Raw genomic sequence first — 16,014 nt, 5'->3', positions numbered from 1 at the left:
CGAATGGACATCCTTCCACTGCAAGTGTTCCCTACCTATCTTCGCCACATGCACATGCCCATGCTCTGCCCATGGTTACAACGTTGTATGGCCACATTCCACTCGCTTTGAGCCAACACTTCAGCTAGTGTCAGCGGGCCGATGTGCCCAAAGCTCCCAAAAACTGATACATAGCATTTCCTCATCGCCGCCATCTTGTGTCAATTGAGTCGGTTTCGCTACGAGTAATCCATCTCATAAAGGCACTGAACAAGGTCAACAGCGTCTTGGTATCTGGGCATTATCATCGCCTGATTAAGCATTGCCCAGACGAATGGTAACGGTGGCACACGTGCTTTATGATCGCATCCCCAGTTGGTGGACACCACTGGCAATCGCCAAGACCCCAAGCCAATAGAATTCTCATTTGGCCTTCTCCAGCTGGATCCGCCATTAAGCCCTATCTATCTACATTTACAACACATATTATCGCCCTTCGCGACTCCTTCATGAAGCTTCATTGAAGCCCAGATTTTTCTCTTCAAGGAAGACATAATTCCCGCCATGCTGCGTCAAGGGCGCTGAAATTTGTGGGAATTTGGACTTGGCTGGCCTTCATTCCGTACTCTCTACCCCTCCCCCTCCTTCTCTCACCATGTCCGACGTAATAGAGAAAGTCGATCTAGATACGTCCAAGATATCTCATTGGAAATCGATATTCACTCTCATAGTGTTTGTCATAGCTAGTAAGTGAAATGAGGCTTCCTGCGCAACCAGTTCACTTACCCTTTTAGATATCACCGTCCTGTTTCCGTTCCACATACCTTTACCGGTACCTCTTATACTATATAAGGCTGTGGTAAAGAGCTTGGTATATTCGCGCGTGATACCTGCAAGACAACACTATGACCGGAGAAAATCCGAGCTTAATTCAACCGATCAAACCGAGGGAAATGGCAGCCCCGTGAAGCCATATGTATGGTTTCAATTTCCGATCAACTTCGTTACAGGTCCGCTAATAGCGGACCTATTCTTATTGGCAATCAGCGCCATTGGAAAAGAAGAAGTGAAGGGCGGTATCGCCGGCTCAGATCATATCGTACCGTATGATATTTTACTCTTCTTTTTCTCGCTCGCATACATTGCCATCTCGATCGACGCATCGGGCCTCATCAGATGGCTTGCGTTTAAAGTGCTTCAATTAGGAGGCAAAGTGGGACACCGTCTGTTCTTTTATCTTTATGCTTTTTTCTTCGGCTTGGGTAGTTTTATCGGGAATGATCCCATCATTCTATCTGGCACTGCGTTTTTGGCCTACATGACTCGCGTCTCGAGTAATATTGTTCATCCCCGCGCATGGATTCATACACAGTTTGCGATCGCCAACATCGCCTCGGCTATCCTTGTTTCTTCAAATCCGACTAACCTTGTTCTCGCCGGGGCCTTCAAGATCACATTCATCAATTATACCCGGGACATGGTTGTTCCAGTCGTTCTAACTGCAGTGTTTCTATTCCCGTTCCTGCTCTACATCGTTTTCGCAAATGAATCTCTCATCCCAAGCTCGATTGAGATGCACGAGCTTGATGCGGAAGCAAGAGCCAGAAAACCTATAAACCCCAATATTCCATTCGGCCGGGGAACTGCAGGGGAAGAAGAAAAGCGGCTTGCAAGCAATGAAGCGGGCCAGCAGTTATCCCTCGAAGAGATCATGAACCCTTTCCTCGACAAAGCCGGTGCTGCATTTGGAGCTGTTGTAATGACTGCCACTCTCATCACTATCATCGTACTTAACGAAATACAGTCAAGCAAGAACCAGGAGACTTTCGTCTTCTACGTCACCGTCCCGGCTGCTGGTGTGATGCTTACGTTTGATCTGGCTTGGGGGTGGTACCACCGCAAAGAGACACGCAAGATCGCTCGCGATGGAAGAAGGCAAGTTGCCGAGGCTGAAGAGAGAAGGAAGAGGGAATTAGCTGCAGAAGCAGGCATTCTCGGGGCAACTAGCGATACATCTTCACCGCCCGTAGAGCTATCTGAGATGCAAAATACTGGTGACGGGAATAATAGTCGCGACGGAGAGGAGAGTCAGCTCAACACCCTGGACGAGAAAAATGCAGAAAACAGCACAGGAGACAGTGCAAGTATAACTCCGTCGTCCATTGCACGCCCAGAGCCGTCGTCAGAAACCCCGGTAGTTTCACAGAGCGGCGAAGACACGAATCATAAAATAGCACCTATACAATCGCAAAAACGCACAGATACACAGTCGACTGAAGCAATTGAGGAAAAGCAGAGAGGTGTTGCCGGGGCTATAGCAATGGCCAATTCTCCACGCGCAACTACAGCACCAAGAGGCAATAACCCTGCCACACTTGTGTCTGTCAGTGCAGACGCATATAGATGGCTACAGGATACTTTCCCCACAGTCGTCGCGGTTTTGAACCATCTTCCATTCGCGTTATTGCCATTTTCATTTGAGATGTTCATTCTCGTACAGGGCCTAGTAACAAACGGGTGGGTGCCCGTATTCGCATACGGATGGGACCACTGGGTGAACAAAACAGGGACGATCGGGGCAATCGGTGGAATGGGATTTCTATCCGTCATTCTATGCAATGTAAGTGTGCCGCACCGCACAGTCGTAAAGACCGCCAACTAACATGCGAGCGCAAAATTCTAGTTCGCCGGCACAAACATCGGCACCACCATCCTCCTGTCTCGCGTCATACAAGCGTGGGAGGAGATCCACAGGAGAAACATGCAGCCCATCGGCAACCGGACCAAGTGGGCGACGATATACGCCATGGCCCTCGGCGTCAACTACGGCGCCTTCAGCATCGCCTTCAGCGCATCCCTCGCCGGGCTCCTCTGGCGCGACATCCTCCGCCGGAAGCACATCCGCGTGCGCGGCTTCGAGTTCGCCCGCGTCAATCTGCCGATCATCAGCGTTGCCATGACCATCGGCTTAGTTGCTCTGCTCGGGGAGGTGTACATTTTCCGACGCGACTAAATGAAATGACGATAGATAAACAAGTCCATGATATACTTATGTTTAGGCGCTATAGAGTTTCTATATATACATATATATATACCTGTTTACGTTGACTTTGATGAATGAGGAAAAAAGACAATATTGGGAGCTAGTTCGCTTGCGCTATGGGTTCGTTTCATCGAGTAAAGGAATGTGGAATGCTATGGTTGACGAGCGAATAAGCTGAGAAATGCGAGTGCAGATGTATACTCTATCCCCGACCGGGACTCATTCAGCTCATGACCGCTAAATTTTACATTTATCAACAATGAGAGGACAGTAAATATTCATGCTTCAACCAGTATAGATCACCGACCCTGGTCAAATGGTATAGAATACCTATCGTGGAAAAGGGGGAAAATCCCGGGTTTTATGTGCTGTGCTATCAGATACCAAACGAGATCCCACCACCCTGCGAGATTCTGACAATGGTTGGTTCTCTCCCAACGGCACAATAGAGTTGTGTGGGGAGGGGACAATGTGTTATCAAGTAACCCGAGTGAGAACCAATCTACAGCTGGTGTGAGATAGGTCTATGCCAGCGCGATCTGAGCCCTGTCGGTCCTTTCGAAGCGGACGTGCGCAGTAGCCATTTTCGGGGACGCCGTGAGCACAGCAATGATAATGTGGAAAAAGCTATACATCGAACACGCGAATTAGTTGACTTTATCACATGGCTATTTGAGGTACTAGAGATAGAATAGTGAGATCAGATGGGAGGGACTCACATAGGGAACCACCCAAGCCCCGTAGTAAGCTGATGCCTGCCCCAGCCGTGGACGTGGTTGGCAATGGTCAGGGAGAAGAGCACGGCGAGAAGAGTGAGGTCGACCCAGAAGGCACGAGGCCATCCAAACCCTCGACGGCGGCCCTCATGGCCTTCCTCATCGTCATCTCGGGAGAGGAAGTTGATGGCTCGCCCGTCGCGCAAGACTAGACTGATCCGAAGCGAGGGCTTGCTTATCATTCTGGTCAGCAAGAGGATGTCCCAGGCGATGGTGAACCAGAAGAAAACGGTGAGGGCGATCGTGATCTCCATGTCCCAGTGCCGGGGGATGAGAATGAAACTGATGCCGACGGCGAGGCCGGATATCGCGGCGAGGATGCGCGCTGTGACGATCACGGCTGCGAGGTTGATATTGGTAGTGGCATTCCGAACGCTGGAGACATTGCCCTCGAGATAATTGGATGGTGGTGGTGGTGGTCGGAAAGGCAGGCTTTGCTCTTGGATGAAGGGTGTTTGTGAGTCTGTTGACTCGGTGGACGGGCGTGGTTCGCCGCTGTCTGAACCCATGGTGACTTGAGGAAACGAGGGATGAACTGAATAATTACTGCTTGATAGAGGAAGAGAGAATTGAGTCAAATAGATGTTGAAGTCGAACTATAGAGCAGGTGAGTACTAATAACTGAGCGAGGGTCAATGCCTATTATATCACATAGCTATCGTCTACTCAAGTGTGTCAGGGGCTATTTATGTCCGTACAAGGAGGAAGGGTGGCATGGCAGTATTCCTAATGGCATCACTATCATGTCTTAACAAAGGTCAACAGCTAGTACTAACGTCCTTGTTAAGACTCGATAGTGGTAAGCGTCAAGCCGATCATACGAAGATCGCTGGTTCACGGTAAGGCGCTGTTTGCTGGCAGTCCGGCCCCCATTGAGGCGGAGCGCGGGGCATTCCATGCGGATAATTCTGCTGCCTGGTTCCTAGCCGCCAATTGTTTCACGACGCCCTTGGATACCCATTCTTCTGCCCAATTGCAAGCCCGTGAAATGTTGAAGCCTAGAATGATTGCTGTAGGATCACTCTAACACCATATCTCGCAGATAATTGTAGCCTTTTATTGCACTTTAGCGCTGACCATTTCGGGGGGTTGGCAAAGCTGTCAGTCGGACATGAACTGGAGTGGGCTTAGTGATTGAAAGCGAGGTCTATGTTGCTAGGTATTGTCCCACAGTTATTCCGCGGCTATTAAGCAGGTAGGTAGATGGTTCTTGTGTCACGCTGTGTGGGATAAACAAGTGAAAGGCGCTCATCTGATACAATCAATCAACCATGGGTTGCGTATTCGATTTTGAAGAGTTAGTAGTTGCAGGCCAGATGTAAATGGGTTCTTGCAGCGCGTATCGTATCGTATCATATCGTATAGACGTCTGAGCGGCTTCTGTTGCATCTGGACAAGACAAGACATATTTAATGGTTGATACAGGGATACAATCTCAAACATTGACTGGCCTCTCAAGATTCACAAAGTGATATACCAGTAGATACCTAGGTAGGTAGATGGTGAGAGAAGTGCAGGTACTCTTGGCATTATTACATCTTCACATGTCACAGAGTGGACCCTGCAACTTCCTTATCGTAGCTTTATCGCTTTATCGCGGTCGCAATCCACAAATTTTTCTGAGAGGTGGTTGGCGGCCGCAAGAACATCCGACACACGTTCGCATCCGCCGCAGCGGCAAGAACAACCACCGCAACAGTTGCTCTTCAGCAGCATTTGCTCGCTCGCTCACTCAGCGGAGATAGGCCCTCTCTCTTCATCATCTCAAACGGCTTTCCCGGGCCATGTCGAAGAGCTCCAAACAATATAAAAATAATACAATTACATCTTTGGCATCCTCCGGGCCCCCAGCCTGGCTATTCACCAACAACTCAACCTCGACTCCCTCGACCCAGCCAGCTGTGACCCCAGACACCATGGCTAAGAAGGAGAAGAAGGCCCAAAAGGCTGCAAAGCAGCAATCCGAGCCTGTTGCAGCACCCGCAGCCCTCCCGTCATCCGCCGCCGAGAAGCCCTCTGCCCAATTGATGGATCTTGTCGAGTCTTTCCTTTCTGATCAAGGTTTCGACGATGCTCACCGTGCGTTCCGAAAACATCGAGCCACCAAGGCTTGGAAAGGCCATGGCGCCGGATTACCGGGTAACAAGGAGCACTCTTTGGTTAGTATCTATCAGACCTGGGAGACCCTCCCCAACGCCACGCCCCAGACCGCCAGTGTTAGCAACAGCAACAATGAATCTTCCGAATCCTCCAGCGACGACTCTAGCAGCGACGAGTCCTCTGACGACGACGACGATGTTGCAATGGCCGACGCCCCTGCCGCCGAGTTATCCTCCGATTCCTCTAGCAGCGATAGCGACAGTGACAGTTCTAGCGATAGCGAGAGTGAGAGCGACAGTGAAGAGGGAGAACCAACGGCCGTGACACTATCTGCATCTAAAATCGCCCCCGGCACCAAGAACCTGAAGCGCAAGATCGAGTCAGATAGCGAAAGCTCATCTTCTGAGTCAGACTCTGATTCTGATTCCGACTCCGACTCTGATGAAGACATGACTGGTTCGAAGGAGAAGAGTGTGAAAATTAAGAAGCCGCAATCCAAGAAACTCAAGACTGGGGACAGCTCAGATGAGAGCTCCTCGTCGGAATCTAGCTCTGATTCCGATTCCGACTCAGAGGTTGAAGGGGGCAAATTAAAGAATGTCCAATCCGATAGTGCCAGTTCTTCTGAATCTGACTCCGACGATTCTTCATCCAGCTCAGAATCTGAATCTGACTCTGAAGACGAAGTAGAAACAGCCGCAAAGGTTGCGCTACCTGAGTCCGACTCCGACTCCGACTCCTCCAGTGACTCAGATTCTGAATCAGAGCAGCAAGAACAGAAAATCAAGGCAGAGCCCAAGACTACGAATGGTGCAGCTTCAGACAGTTCAGCTACGCTAGAAAAGGCTTCTCCAGAATTTGCCCCTCTTCCCCCTGACCCCGCTACTTACAAGGCGAACAACAGGGGCAAAAATGGGGCAAATCCGAAGAAGACACAGAATGTACCCTTCTCGCGCATCTCCAAGAATGTTGTCGTAGATCCTCGTCTCTCATCGAATGCTTATGTTTCTCACGGATATGGTGAGCAAGCTCACCGAGACCTGATTGTGACAAAGGGCAAGGGCTTCACCAAGGAGAAGAATAAAAAGAAGCGTGGGGCCTACAAGGGTGGCCCTCTAGATGTTCATACAAGCCGAAGCTTCAAGTTCGACGATTAGAAATGCGAGCACCCCAGCTCCGACGATTATGACCTTGAGAATCTTGAGTCAGTAGATAATAATCCTCATGTCGGGTATGCCTCCCTTGACACACCAACGGCCCCACGGAAACGAAGATACAGCAGCTTCCCATTTGCCGCCAGGGCGAGAAATGGATTCAAAAAGCGAGGACCATCCAAACTTCGACGGGTTCTATAGTGAGCAACAAGTAATTCGAAGTATGGTCGCCCATATTAGCTGATGATTGGTTTTATGGAGGCAATTGGTCGATAGATCTTATTGCCTTCCACATCGTGGGGCTTGCAGATGCCGCATGAGACAGTGGTGGCCAGAATAGACCTTAGACAGTCTTGCGTTGGGGACAGTATTACAAGGTTCAGTATTAGAGATTGACAGCTTGTATATATTAAAGAGTCAATGCAAAATTAATCGTTACTTTGGCACACGCTGGTCTATATGTTCCTGCTTTGTGAGTCCAGTCCAAGTGTTATCTTACATCGTACCGATAATATTCCTTAGATTGCCTGGGTCCAGACTGGGTCCCAGAGACATGGAGACCTACTGCACACGGAGCTCGATGATATTAGTTGATAATATGCCCTGATAAGAAATCCTCGTGGCATCGGTGAAAATGCTTTATTACATGCGTCCAGGGCCAAGCTCACCTATGCGGCGATAGCTCAATATGAAGATTTACTCCTTCTACCTTGGCTAAATCGCATGTATTGGCCGTTTTCACGCAGCTCGAGCCCCAACCCGGCCTGGCAGTTTATACCAGGGTATCTGCGTAAGATGCTTTCTCGGCGTGTGGATGGCCACGACGCTGTAATGGAGTGTTTGTGACACCGGGAAGAAGAAGTCCCCTCTATACGGCTAATTTATGGTTTTAGTAGATTACCTAACGCTGCTTCGAGAGCCCTGTGGAGTTTTTTTTTTCCATAAATACTAGTGATCTAAGGTTTGGAGGTGGTGGTGCGCAGGACTGGGATCGTGGTATGGTGGGTGGACTTCTTGCCGTGGGTAAGCCGGTTCGCTAGGTAGTTTGGCTACATGCCTACCTACCTAGGTAGGTATCTATAGCTTCTTCATTTGAAATGCTTCTTCATAGTTTCTTGAGAGGTATGTGCTACGTTGATATGTGTGCTGTGTACACGGTCTTTAGCTGATTCCTGTGCCCAGGAGTTCATCTAGGCTGTGATGTACCTCGCTCTAAGATACGTGAATCCTTGCGATATCAATGCCTGACTGGATATTAGGGTTGTATTTCTCGATATAGACTTTACTTATGCCGTGAACAAGGTTTATGAAAACCGGCGCGGCCCGCAAGGTACCCGGCGCAAAGGTGTGTATATTAAGCCCGCGGTGTCCAGGTCTTTTGCTCTACCTTCTATTCCCTTTCGATATCGATGTATCTTAGGCCGACCGAGATCTTCATTCTGTCATACCACAGGGGCGCAGGGGTTAAATCCGTGTAGTATCTGGTCCATCTCAATATTGCCTATGATGATACCGGTCGTATCAAGGGGTTTCCTCTTGTGGCTTGTGACACCGGCCTCGATGAATCCAGCCTAGCGGATCTGTTCTTTTCATGTCACCGTTTTACCGCAAAAGGCTTGGGATTGTCGAGGTGCTGAGGCATACACTTCATTTGAGCTCATTTTTTGTCACCCGTTTTTGCTTGTTATTTCCTTGAAACTATTATGCTTTGCTGCTGTGGTTTGCCGGGGCTGGGTTGCCTTTTCGACTTATTATCTTTATCAACCTACCCTTAATATACTTCTTTTGTAATGAATTTTCCCAGTTCCTCTCTTGGCCTGTTGTTTCTGAACCCATCGTTAAAGGATTTGTTTTGAGGTAGAGCCCTCATGTTTCCTGACTCGTAGTGGTTACACTCTTGAATGATTGGCCACGTTTTTGGTTTGTTGTATTCTAGGGTATGATTCATATATGGCAATCTCATTTTCTAGCTTATATGATCTGCATCCTACTATGTCATCTTCTCACTTTTATTTCACGAGGTAGTCAGGTGATGGTCTTGCTGTAGTGTCATGTTGAATATACTGAGTCCCTTCCCTATAGGTGACTTACTATTCTACAGCCGCTTCCACTTTCTGTGCCTAATTGCTGCCTGCCAGTCACATTATGCCTTGCTGCAAGCCTAGACATTCTTCTGACGTATGGGCCCGAGCCATGAGGTCAAGTCTTGTGGTTCCTTTTTGCAGCAACACATGTTTAAATAGCCAACCCACTTTGAAGTAGAAACTGGATATTGCCTTCTCATCCATTAAGGTGCTACGAAGACCTATTGATCCAGGACTAGCGAAGGTAGTCCCGATTTTTATCAATCAAAAGTGAACACCGAGCTGCTCTCATTTCCTCTTTAATTCCATACTTTATAACATTAATTATTTCGGCACCCACAAGCTGTATCTTAACTTTAGACTGGGCTGTGAATCACTCAGAGTACTTAATGCTTGAGGCTCATCTACACTTTGTATCACGACATATCTAGTGAAAGCGTTGTAGCAAGTAAGGTAGACGGTATTTCGTTTGATTCGGATGTCGGTTTGATGGGATTCAGTACTTGTTTGCTGAGAAATGACCAATAGCCACTACGTTAATAAGATTTGACCATGTCTCGGGGCGCATGGGTATGTTTTCATCCCTTTCGGCACATTCCTTTGCTATAATCGGCATATTAAGTCTGTATGGTCATTCCGAGAATGCGAGAGGGGCCACTTTGTGTGGCATTGCTATTGACGTTTCCCTGGTCCTGTGGATTTCTTTCATGGTCATGGAATGATTGAGGTAAGGGGTTTGAGCACTTGTGAATACAGCCACTCAAAAAGTCTTGTGCAAGCAATGAGAAGATCTGCACCGACTTTGTTGTTAGCTGCGGTGTATCGAAAGTAGAATTCCTAGTAGATTTCCCAGATCCTCCCTAATTATGTATATCATACAATAAATATGAATAAAAGAAACTTGGATAAAACTGTAATACGTACATCACCCATTAGGACTCGAATATGCCCAGAATCTACCTAGGCAGTAGCAAAAGCCAAGGTTCAGCACTAATTCAATTTTAGAAGTAAGCAGACGCAGAATGCCTCCATTTCCATCAATCTTCGTTTACGTGTCGTATTCAACGTGCCCCGTAGGTCTATCGATAATGGAGACTACCCATGAATTATTCACTGCACCAGCCAGCTGCGCCGCTTGTAATAGGGGATGTGTTCCAATCACCCCATGATCACGGTATAATGTGTAAAGAGCATGTGTGGAGCCTTTGTCTAAGTCCAAGTGGATCTATAGACACAGAGGTGCAGACAGAGCTGACATCTCGTCGTAAAAGAATGCCATTGGCAGAGTATTTACGAGAACCTAACCTTACGTTGTGTTTTTACCGAGGAATATCTATCATCTTGAAGGCCATGCTTGACTGTAATCCGGTAAAATTTCAGCCTTCGTATAAGTTCCAATCTAGAGTTGATATCGACGTCGCGTGGCCTTGGAGTGAGCCCCTTGTGAAATGCGCCTCTGCCAACTGCAGCTTCGGAAGGCGATCCAGTACTTTGCGGGTCTCTACTGTTGATTTATTCCTACTTAGTTGGCGACTACTGTGAGTGCTGTTGGTCAAATTGGTACACGATAATCGTTCTCAGCGATCGCGAACTGCAGTCCGTACACTAATAAAGGAGCTGACTCGCTAGTTGATGCCGAACAACAGCCTTGCGAACAGAAATAGAACCAACGGCAAAGCTAGGGATAATAGACCGGCGGCTAGTCTGTTTCATGGAGGTGTTGGTGATGAAGGAACGAGCTAGGAGAAAAAGTGAAGATCAGTTTTGGCGCCTGAGCGGGAGCATGTGCCGGGAGATTCTACACTTCCTCCAAACAACGTGGCCGGAGGGATGCATGACCCCGGCCAACAGGGGGCGGGAACTCGGGGCTGAGCAGATAGATGGGAACGGGATGGGATGAAATCAGAGGCTGCAAAAACGCCCACGACTGTTGGGTTATTCTAACTTCTTCACTTTACTCGCTTTGTCTAAGCACAGGCGACGGCAGATGCAAGGAACCACTTGGGCTATTATGGGCTGTCACGGGCATTCTTCATGTCATTCCGCTAGGTTATGCGGATCAAGAGAGAGAGAGAGAGAGAAAGATACCAAGTTTAGTGTATCTGCTTATATCCGTATATAAGCTTTGGTAATAATGTCGGATTCCACTGGAAATTCATGCAGGCCAAATCTACTCAAAACAACAAGAAAAGGGAGTATCTGTGAGCGTCAGAGAATCGGAATTGCCCCTAGTTTTCAGCCGTTGGCGGGGATTGTTGACTCGGGGTCGGTCGTCGGGTCTGGTGTAGATACCTATCTTATCTACCTACGAAGTAGGGCTGATCGGTTATTTTTGGCGATTTGCGCCGGTGTCATTCTCCCCTGGCCGCATTCCGATACGGGGGGGAAATGACAGGTTAGGCTGTTACCATGCCATTGGTAAAGTTACGTGGAAGAACATGTTCAAGTCACGGAGTCGAGAGTCATATTTCGGCAAAGTCAGCCCAGCTCCTTGGCGGTTATTATACATCCGATATATGCATAGCTGGACCTGAAACCCCTCTTATAGACAAGTTGAGGTCCTCTTATAAGGATATTTGTATCCCCCAATCGAATATCAATTCCCCGTCCATGAATGCGCCCTTATGTCCAAGCCACCTGACCCACCATAGCACAATGCATGGTCATCTCTCAGCCCCTCCGCATCTGATCTGAGAGAGAAGGTTGATACATGGATTGGAGTTGGTTGGCGTGAAGGTGGGGTTGAAGTAGTAAGTAGGTAGAGACAAGTCCTTACAACCACCATAGCCTTACCTTTGGATCCATCGGCAAGTGGCAAGGCGAACCGCCTGGGCGCTGAGAAGTGCTTAACATACAGTACATACCTAGGTACCTAGACCTACCTAACAAGTCCCTATAGTATATCCCTATATCCGGGCAGAGCCAGCGCTAAAGGGCCGCTGACTAGAGCGAATAAGACCGCTAACTACTGCCCATACCCCCAGACCTAACAAAGACAGCCTATGCCCCACGCGACACCAGGTTCACCCATCACCCATCCCACTTTCACTCTTCTCATGTCATCATCCTTGTGCAAGTGACCAGATAACCGGACTGCCGCATCTCCCTCTCGGCTCCCTTCGTGTTGTGACTGTGTTGGGTATTTAATTCCCAGCTTAGGTAGACTTCAGGCATGAAAGAATTCCGATGCCAACCGGTCTTCTTTGTTTGCGCGCGCCAGACCATTGAATCCATCTCATTATCTCCATAGCCGCCCCCTTTGATCCCTTCACTTGCGCCTTACTCACCCCGGGCACGCTTCAAACAACAGTCGTCATAGAGCTTGCTTTCGTTAGGTACGAAAACGTTGAGCCGCTTCCTTGCTTGATAGGCACAGCGCAGTCGCACTGGTTGCGCTCTCCATGATGGGTACCTTCTGCAGTATAAGTAAGGGCTCCGAGTCCGATGAGCATGATAAAGAAGAATACGAAGACTCTCCATCCCACAACTCCCATACACCACATCCACAGCACCTCAAAATGGCGACCCAGAATCTGCGCGGACGACACTCGCGGCGCGAGAAGCCCGCCAACCAGTTCAAGTTTGAGTTCCAGAACGACATAGCAGCCGGCGCAAACGGCGGCGGGAACCAAAGTGAGGATGAGGCCAACAGGATAGTTGCGCACATGCGGGAGGAGGACAATGCCATCTTTGCGACACATGCTACCTCACCCGACCAACACTTCCTACACGTCCGTGATGCCGTAGAGGGCACTCGGGTATTTCAGGTCGCACGTATGATGCCTAAAGGCGCTCATCTGCATCTCCACTTTAATTCTACACTTCTGCCCGGTGTGCTTCTCGGTTTCGCCAAAGATATGGTTAATATGTATATCTGGAGCAACCATCGGCTCCTCACCGACAGTGATTTCAGGGACTGCAAGCTTGAATTCAGCTTGCGCAACCTCGGACAGGTTCGCAAGGAGATGCACGCGAAGGCCGCTGAATCAGGTGACAGCTCATTGTGCCAGAAACTTGCGCAGGCCGAAAGCCTCTCGGACGAAGCTGCCAAAACCCGCGCGTATGATAGGCTAGGCCCGGATATGTTCAGTCCCACATACCAACACGGAAGGAAGGACAAAGGCCAGAAAGTAGAGGAAATGCGCTATCAGTATTTTCGCGAGCGCTGGAATGAAAAAGCTCGGGGTGACTGCGATGAATGGCTTATCAGCAAGCTTACCTTCAGCAAGGAAGAAGTGGACTCATTCTTCGTTGAAACCGAAGGTGACGAGCTTGAATCCGATTCAGAGGAACGATCGCCAACGGTGAACTTGTCCCCGATTACTCCGATACAGCCTGCATCAGTCGGGGTTGAGCCTCAGAAGTCTGAAGAAGAATGGGTTATACAGACCAGGAAAAAGGTTTTAGCGAGTGACTTTAAAGGCAATCGTCTCAGCGCACGAAAGTAAGGCGACCTTTTCTAGATTGATGCGCAGAGCTAACATTCTTGTTCAGAGCATGGAGGGCGTTCAACGGACGTACTAAGATGATGAAAGGATTGTTTAATTACGAGACCGCCTTTCGACGATATACGCGCAAGTGTTTAGAAGAGTTTGTAAAAGATAACGTCCAATATGCTGAGATACGGCCAAATTTCATGCAAACGAATCAGATTCTCGATGATAGTGCCCAGACTAAAATCGATAATTTTGGTACGATGAGGTGTATTATTGAAGAATACGAGAAATTCATGCAACACATCGGCGACATGGATGCAGATGGAAAGATCATTGACGACCCTGATCATCGGCCCACGTTTAGCGGAATGAAGGTTATTTACTGCACGCCACGTTCATTTAAGCGGGAAGCCGTTAAGAAGGCCCTGGATGAGTGCATCGAGATGAAGAAGAAATGGCCTGATTATATTGCGGGCTTCGATCTCGTGGGCGAGGAAGCTTTCCCGAAGCCTTATCCTCTTAGGTTCTTCGAGGAAGAGTTTCGAAACTTTAGAACGCAATGCGAAGAAGAGAAACTCGACATACCATTTTTGTTTCATTGTGGTGAAACGCCAGACGATCTGGAGGGTAATCTGGAAACAGCACTCAATCTCGATGCCAAGCGCATCGGCCACGGCTATGCTTTGCCAGAGAAGCCAGCGGTTCTGAGGAAAATGAAGAGTAAGAATATGTGTGTAGAGACTTGCCCTATTTCCAACATGGTCCTGGGTCTGGCAAAGTGCATGGATGAGCACAGCGTGTATAGGCTTCTCGAAGAAAAGATGCCTTGTGCAGTGAGCAGCGATAACGGCACACTCTTCAAGTATGAAAATTACCTTTCTTACCCTTATGCGCGGTCTAACTTTGACATAGGTCTACACTCTCACATGATTTCTACGAGGTCATGGCAGGCAACAAGAACATTAACCTGTATGGATGGAAGCAACTGGCCCGTTGGAGTATAGAACACTCATGCTTGAGCCCAGAAGAGCTCCGAAGAACTCTGACTGAATGGGAGAAACGCTGGCAAGAGTTCATCAATACCATTATTAAGGGCTCAAGCGTGGGATCGCACCTTGCAAACCCTCAGCAATTAGCAGCATTAAGGGACGATGCCGAGGCAATAAAACTAGCTAAGCTTTGAAATACACGAGATGAGGGGACACGGCACGGAGTAGGCGAAGAAGGCTAAAGGAAAGCTGCTGGGCAGGTCTTGAACGAGTTTCTTCTTCATCTTGTGATGAGACGGCCCCGGCCGCTTAATCTAGCAAGGCGAACAAGAAGGCTACTTGTTTGCGTTTACCCTTAACAGAGGTTTCTTCTGGGTTTCGAAAACTGGAGTTTTACGGGGGGACATCAAAGCGATTGATTGACACAAGGATTCTGGTTTTTATGATACCAAAAGCGGCATAACGATTGACGTGCAAGGGAGCGAGAACACGTTGAGTTCATTGGTCATGTGCAGTAACTTACGGTGCGGCTTTCTTTGGGATCGTGTCAGAGCTCAGTTGGATGTTGCAGGTGTTCTGCGATAGATAGGTACTTGACTTTTTCTTACAGCAATGTATCTCCTGTTCTTCTCGGACTCATCCTCACAATCTGCATCCCTACGTAACCGAGGCCTTTTTTCCACTTGTCCTCGTCCCACAGAATCCGCCGATCTTATCGCATCGTCGGATTTGCGCGCGCAACACGAAGCAACAAGCACCAAACCCGGCTTGTGGTGGAAAGAGACAGGAAACGCCATGCCTACTGTACGTCTAGTCACAGTCACCCCTCATTATTGTCTAAGCCGCCCTTGGCACATGGCCGTTTGCTCCCTCTTCCAACTGCATGGGAACTGCATGGTGAGGGGATGAGGGGTTGACGAGGAGGCTTAGCTTGGTGTGTCGTCCAACTAGCGGAAAGACTATCGGTCATAGCATATTCAGCTACATGCGCAGTAGCCTAGTTTAGGCTTACTTCCTTGATCTCAGGATTATAGCCATACAGGTAACAATTGACAGAATATTCTCGCGCATTTCATAAGTATCTCAGCATTGAGCATACATGATGGTGTAACTGATACGTCACTCGATGTTGAAAGAGGAAGTTGAGGTAGGAGGTAGGTACAGTGCGATACAGTATTTATACCTACGCTATCAGTGATTCAGCGCAAGTGCTAAGCCCTGTGAGACCTGAGGGAACCCATCGCTTGCGCCTAGCGCCTCTGCCTAGGTATCTGGAAATTCTCCCAACGAGGCATAGTCGAAAGAGCCTAGATAGGCATGTTAGCGCTGTGCAGGCCGCTGTAGATATGGCCATCCAGGGCAGGTCGTGGCGGCTCACAGGGCAAACTCCAGCAGCCGGCCACTCAGCATCCAGAGCTCGGCGACACACTGTGCAGAGACCACCTGGGCACGC

General features: G+C 48.7%; 4 protein-coding genes across 4 annotated transcripts; 3 read left to right on the top strand and 1 right to left on the bottom strand.

Moving 5' to 3' along the window:
- The first annotated feature begins 421 nt into the window (after positions 1 to 421).
- On the top strand, positions 422 to 3,365 carry F5B22DRAFT_86384 (putative arsenite transmembrane transporter protein). The gene is made up of 3 exons (XM_047980638.1): positions 422 to 725; positions 774 to 2,599; positions 2,663 to 3,365. The coding sequence occupies exons 1-3, from the start codon at positions 635 to 637 to the stop codon at positions 2,990 to 2,992; spliced, it is 2,247 nt and encodes a 748-aa protein (XP_047832077.1). The 5' UTR covers positions 422 to 634; the 3' UTR covers positions 2,993 to 3,365.
- Positions 3,124 to 4,676, bottom strand: F5B22DRAFT_86566 (uncharacterized protein). Its single transcript, XM_047980639.1, has 2 exons — positions 3,742 to 4,676; positions 3,124 to 3,649 (listed from the first exon to the last, which is right to left on the bottom strand). The coding sequence occupies exons 1-2, from the start codon at positions 4,305 to 4,307 to the stop codon at positions 3,547 to 3,549; spliced, it is 669 nt and encodes a 222-aa protein (XP_047832076.1). The 5' UTR covers positions 4,308 to 4,676; the 3' UTR covers positions 3,124 to 3,546.
- Positions 4,677 to 5,287: 611 nt separating this feature from the next.
- F5B22DRAFT_601264 (uncharacterized protein) lies at positions 5,288 to 7,709 on the top strand. Its single transcript, XM_047974590.1, has one exon. The coding sequence runs from the start codon at positions 5,583 to 5,585 to the stop codon at positions 7,053 to 7,055; it is 1,473 nt and encodes a 490-aa protein (XP_047832075.1). The 5' UTR covers positions 5,288 to 5,582; the 3' UTR covers positions 7,056 to 7,709.
- A 4,945-nt stretch (positions 7,710 to 12,654) lies between these two features.
- Positions 12,655 to 14,755, top strand: F5B22DRAFT_635477 (uncharacterized protein; the record flags this gene model as incomplete). The annotated part of the gene is made up of 3 exons (XM_047977151.1): positions 12,655 to 13,580; positions 13,631 to 14,434; positions 14,485 to 14,755. 3 exons carry the CDS (start codon positions 12,655 to 12,657, stop codon positions 14,753 to 14,755), a joined length of 2,001 nt encoding a protein of 666 aa, XP_047832074.1.
- Positions 14,756 to 16,014: the final 1,259 nt, after the last annotated feature.

The sequence above is a fragment of the Xylaria bambusicola genome, assembly GCF_022495145.1.
Source record: "Xylaria bambusicola strain CBS 139988 unplaced genomic scaffold F5B22scaffold_14, whole genome shotgun sequence".
Taxonomy (NCBI): domain Eukaryota; kingdom Fungi; phylum Ascomycota; class Sordariomycetes; order Xylariales; family Xylariaceae; genus Xylaria; species Xylaria bambusicola.
Note: the sequence above shows the minus strand (reverse complement) of the source record. Positions and strands in the feature narration are given on the sequence as shown.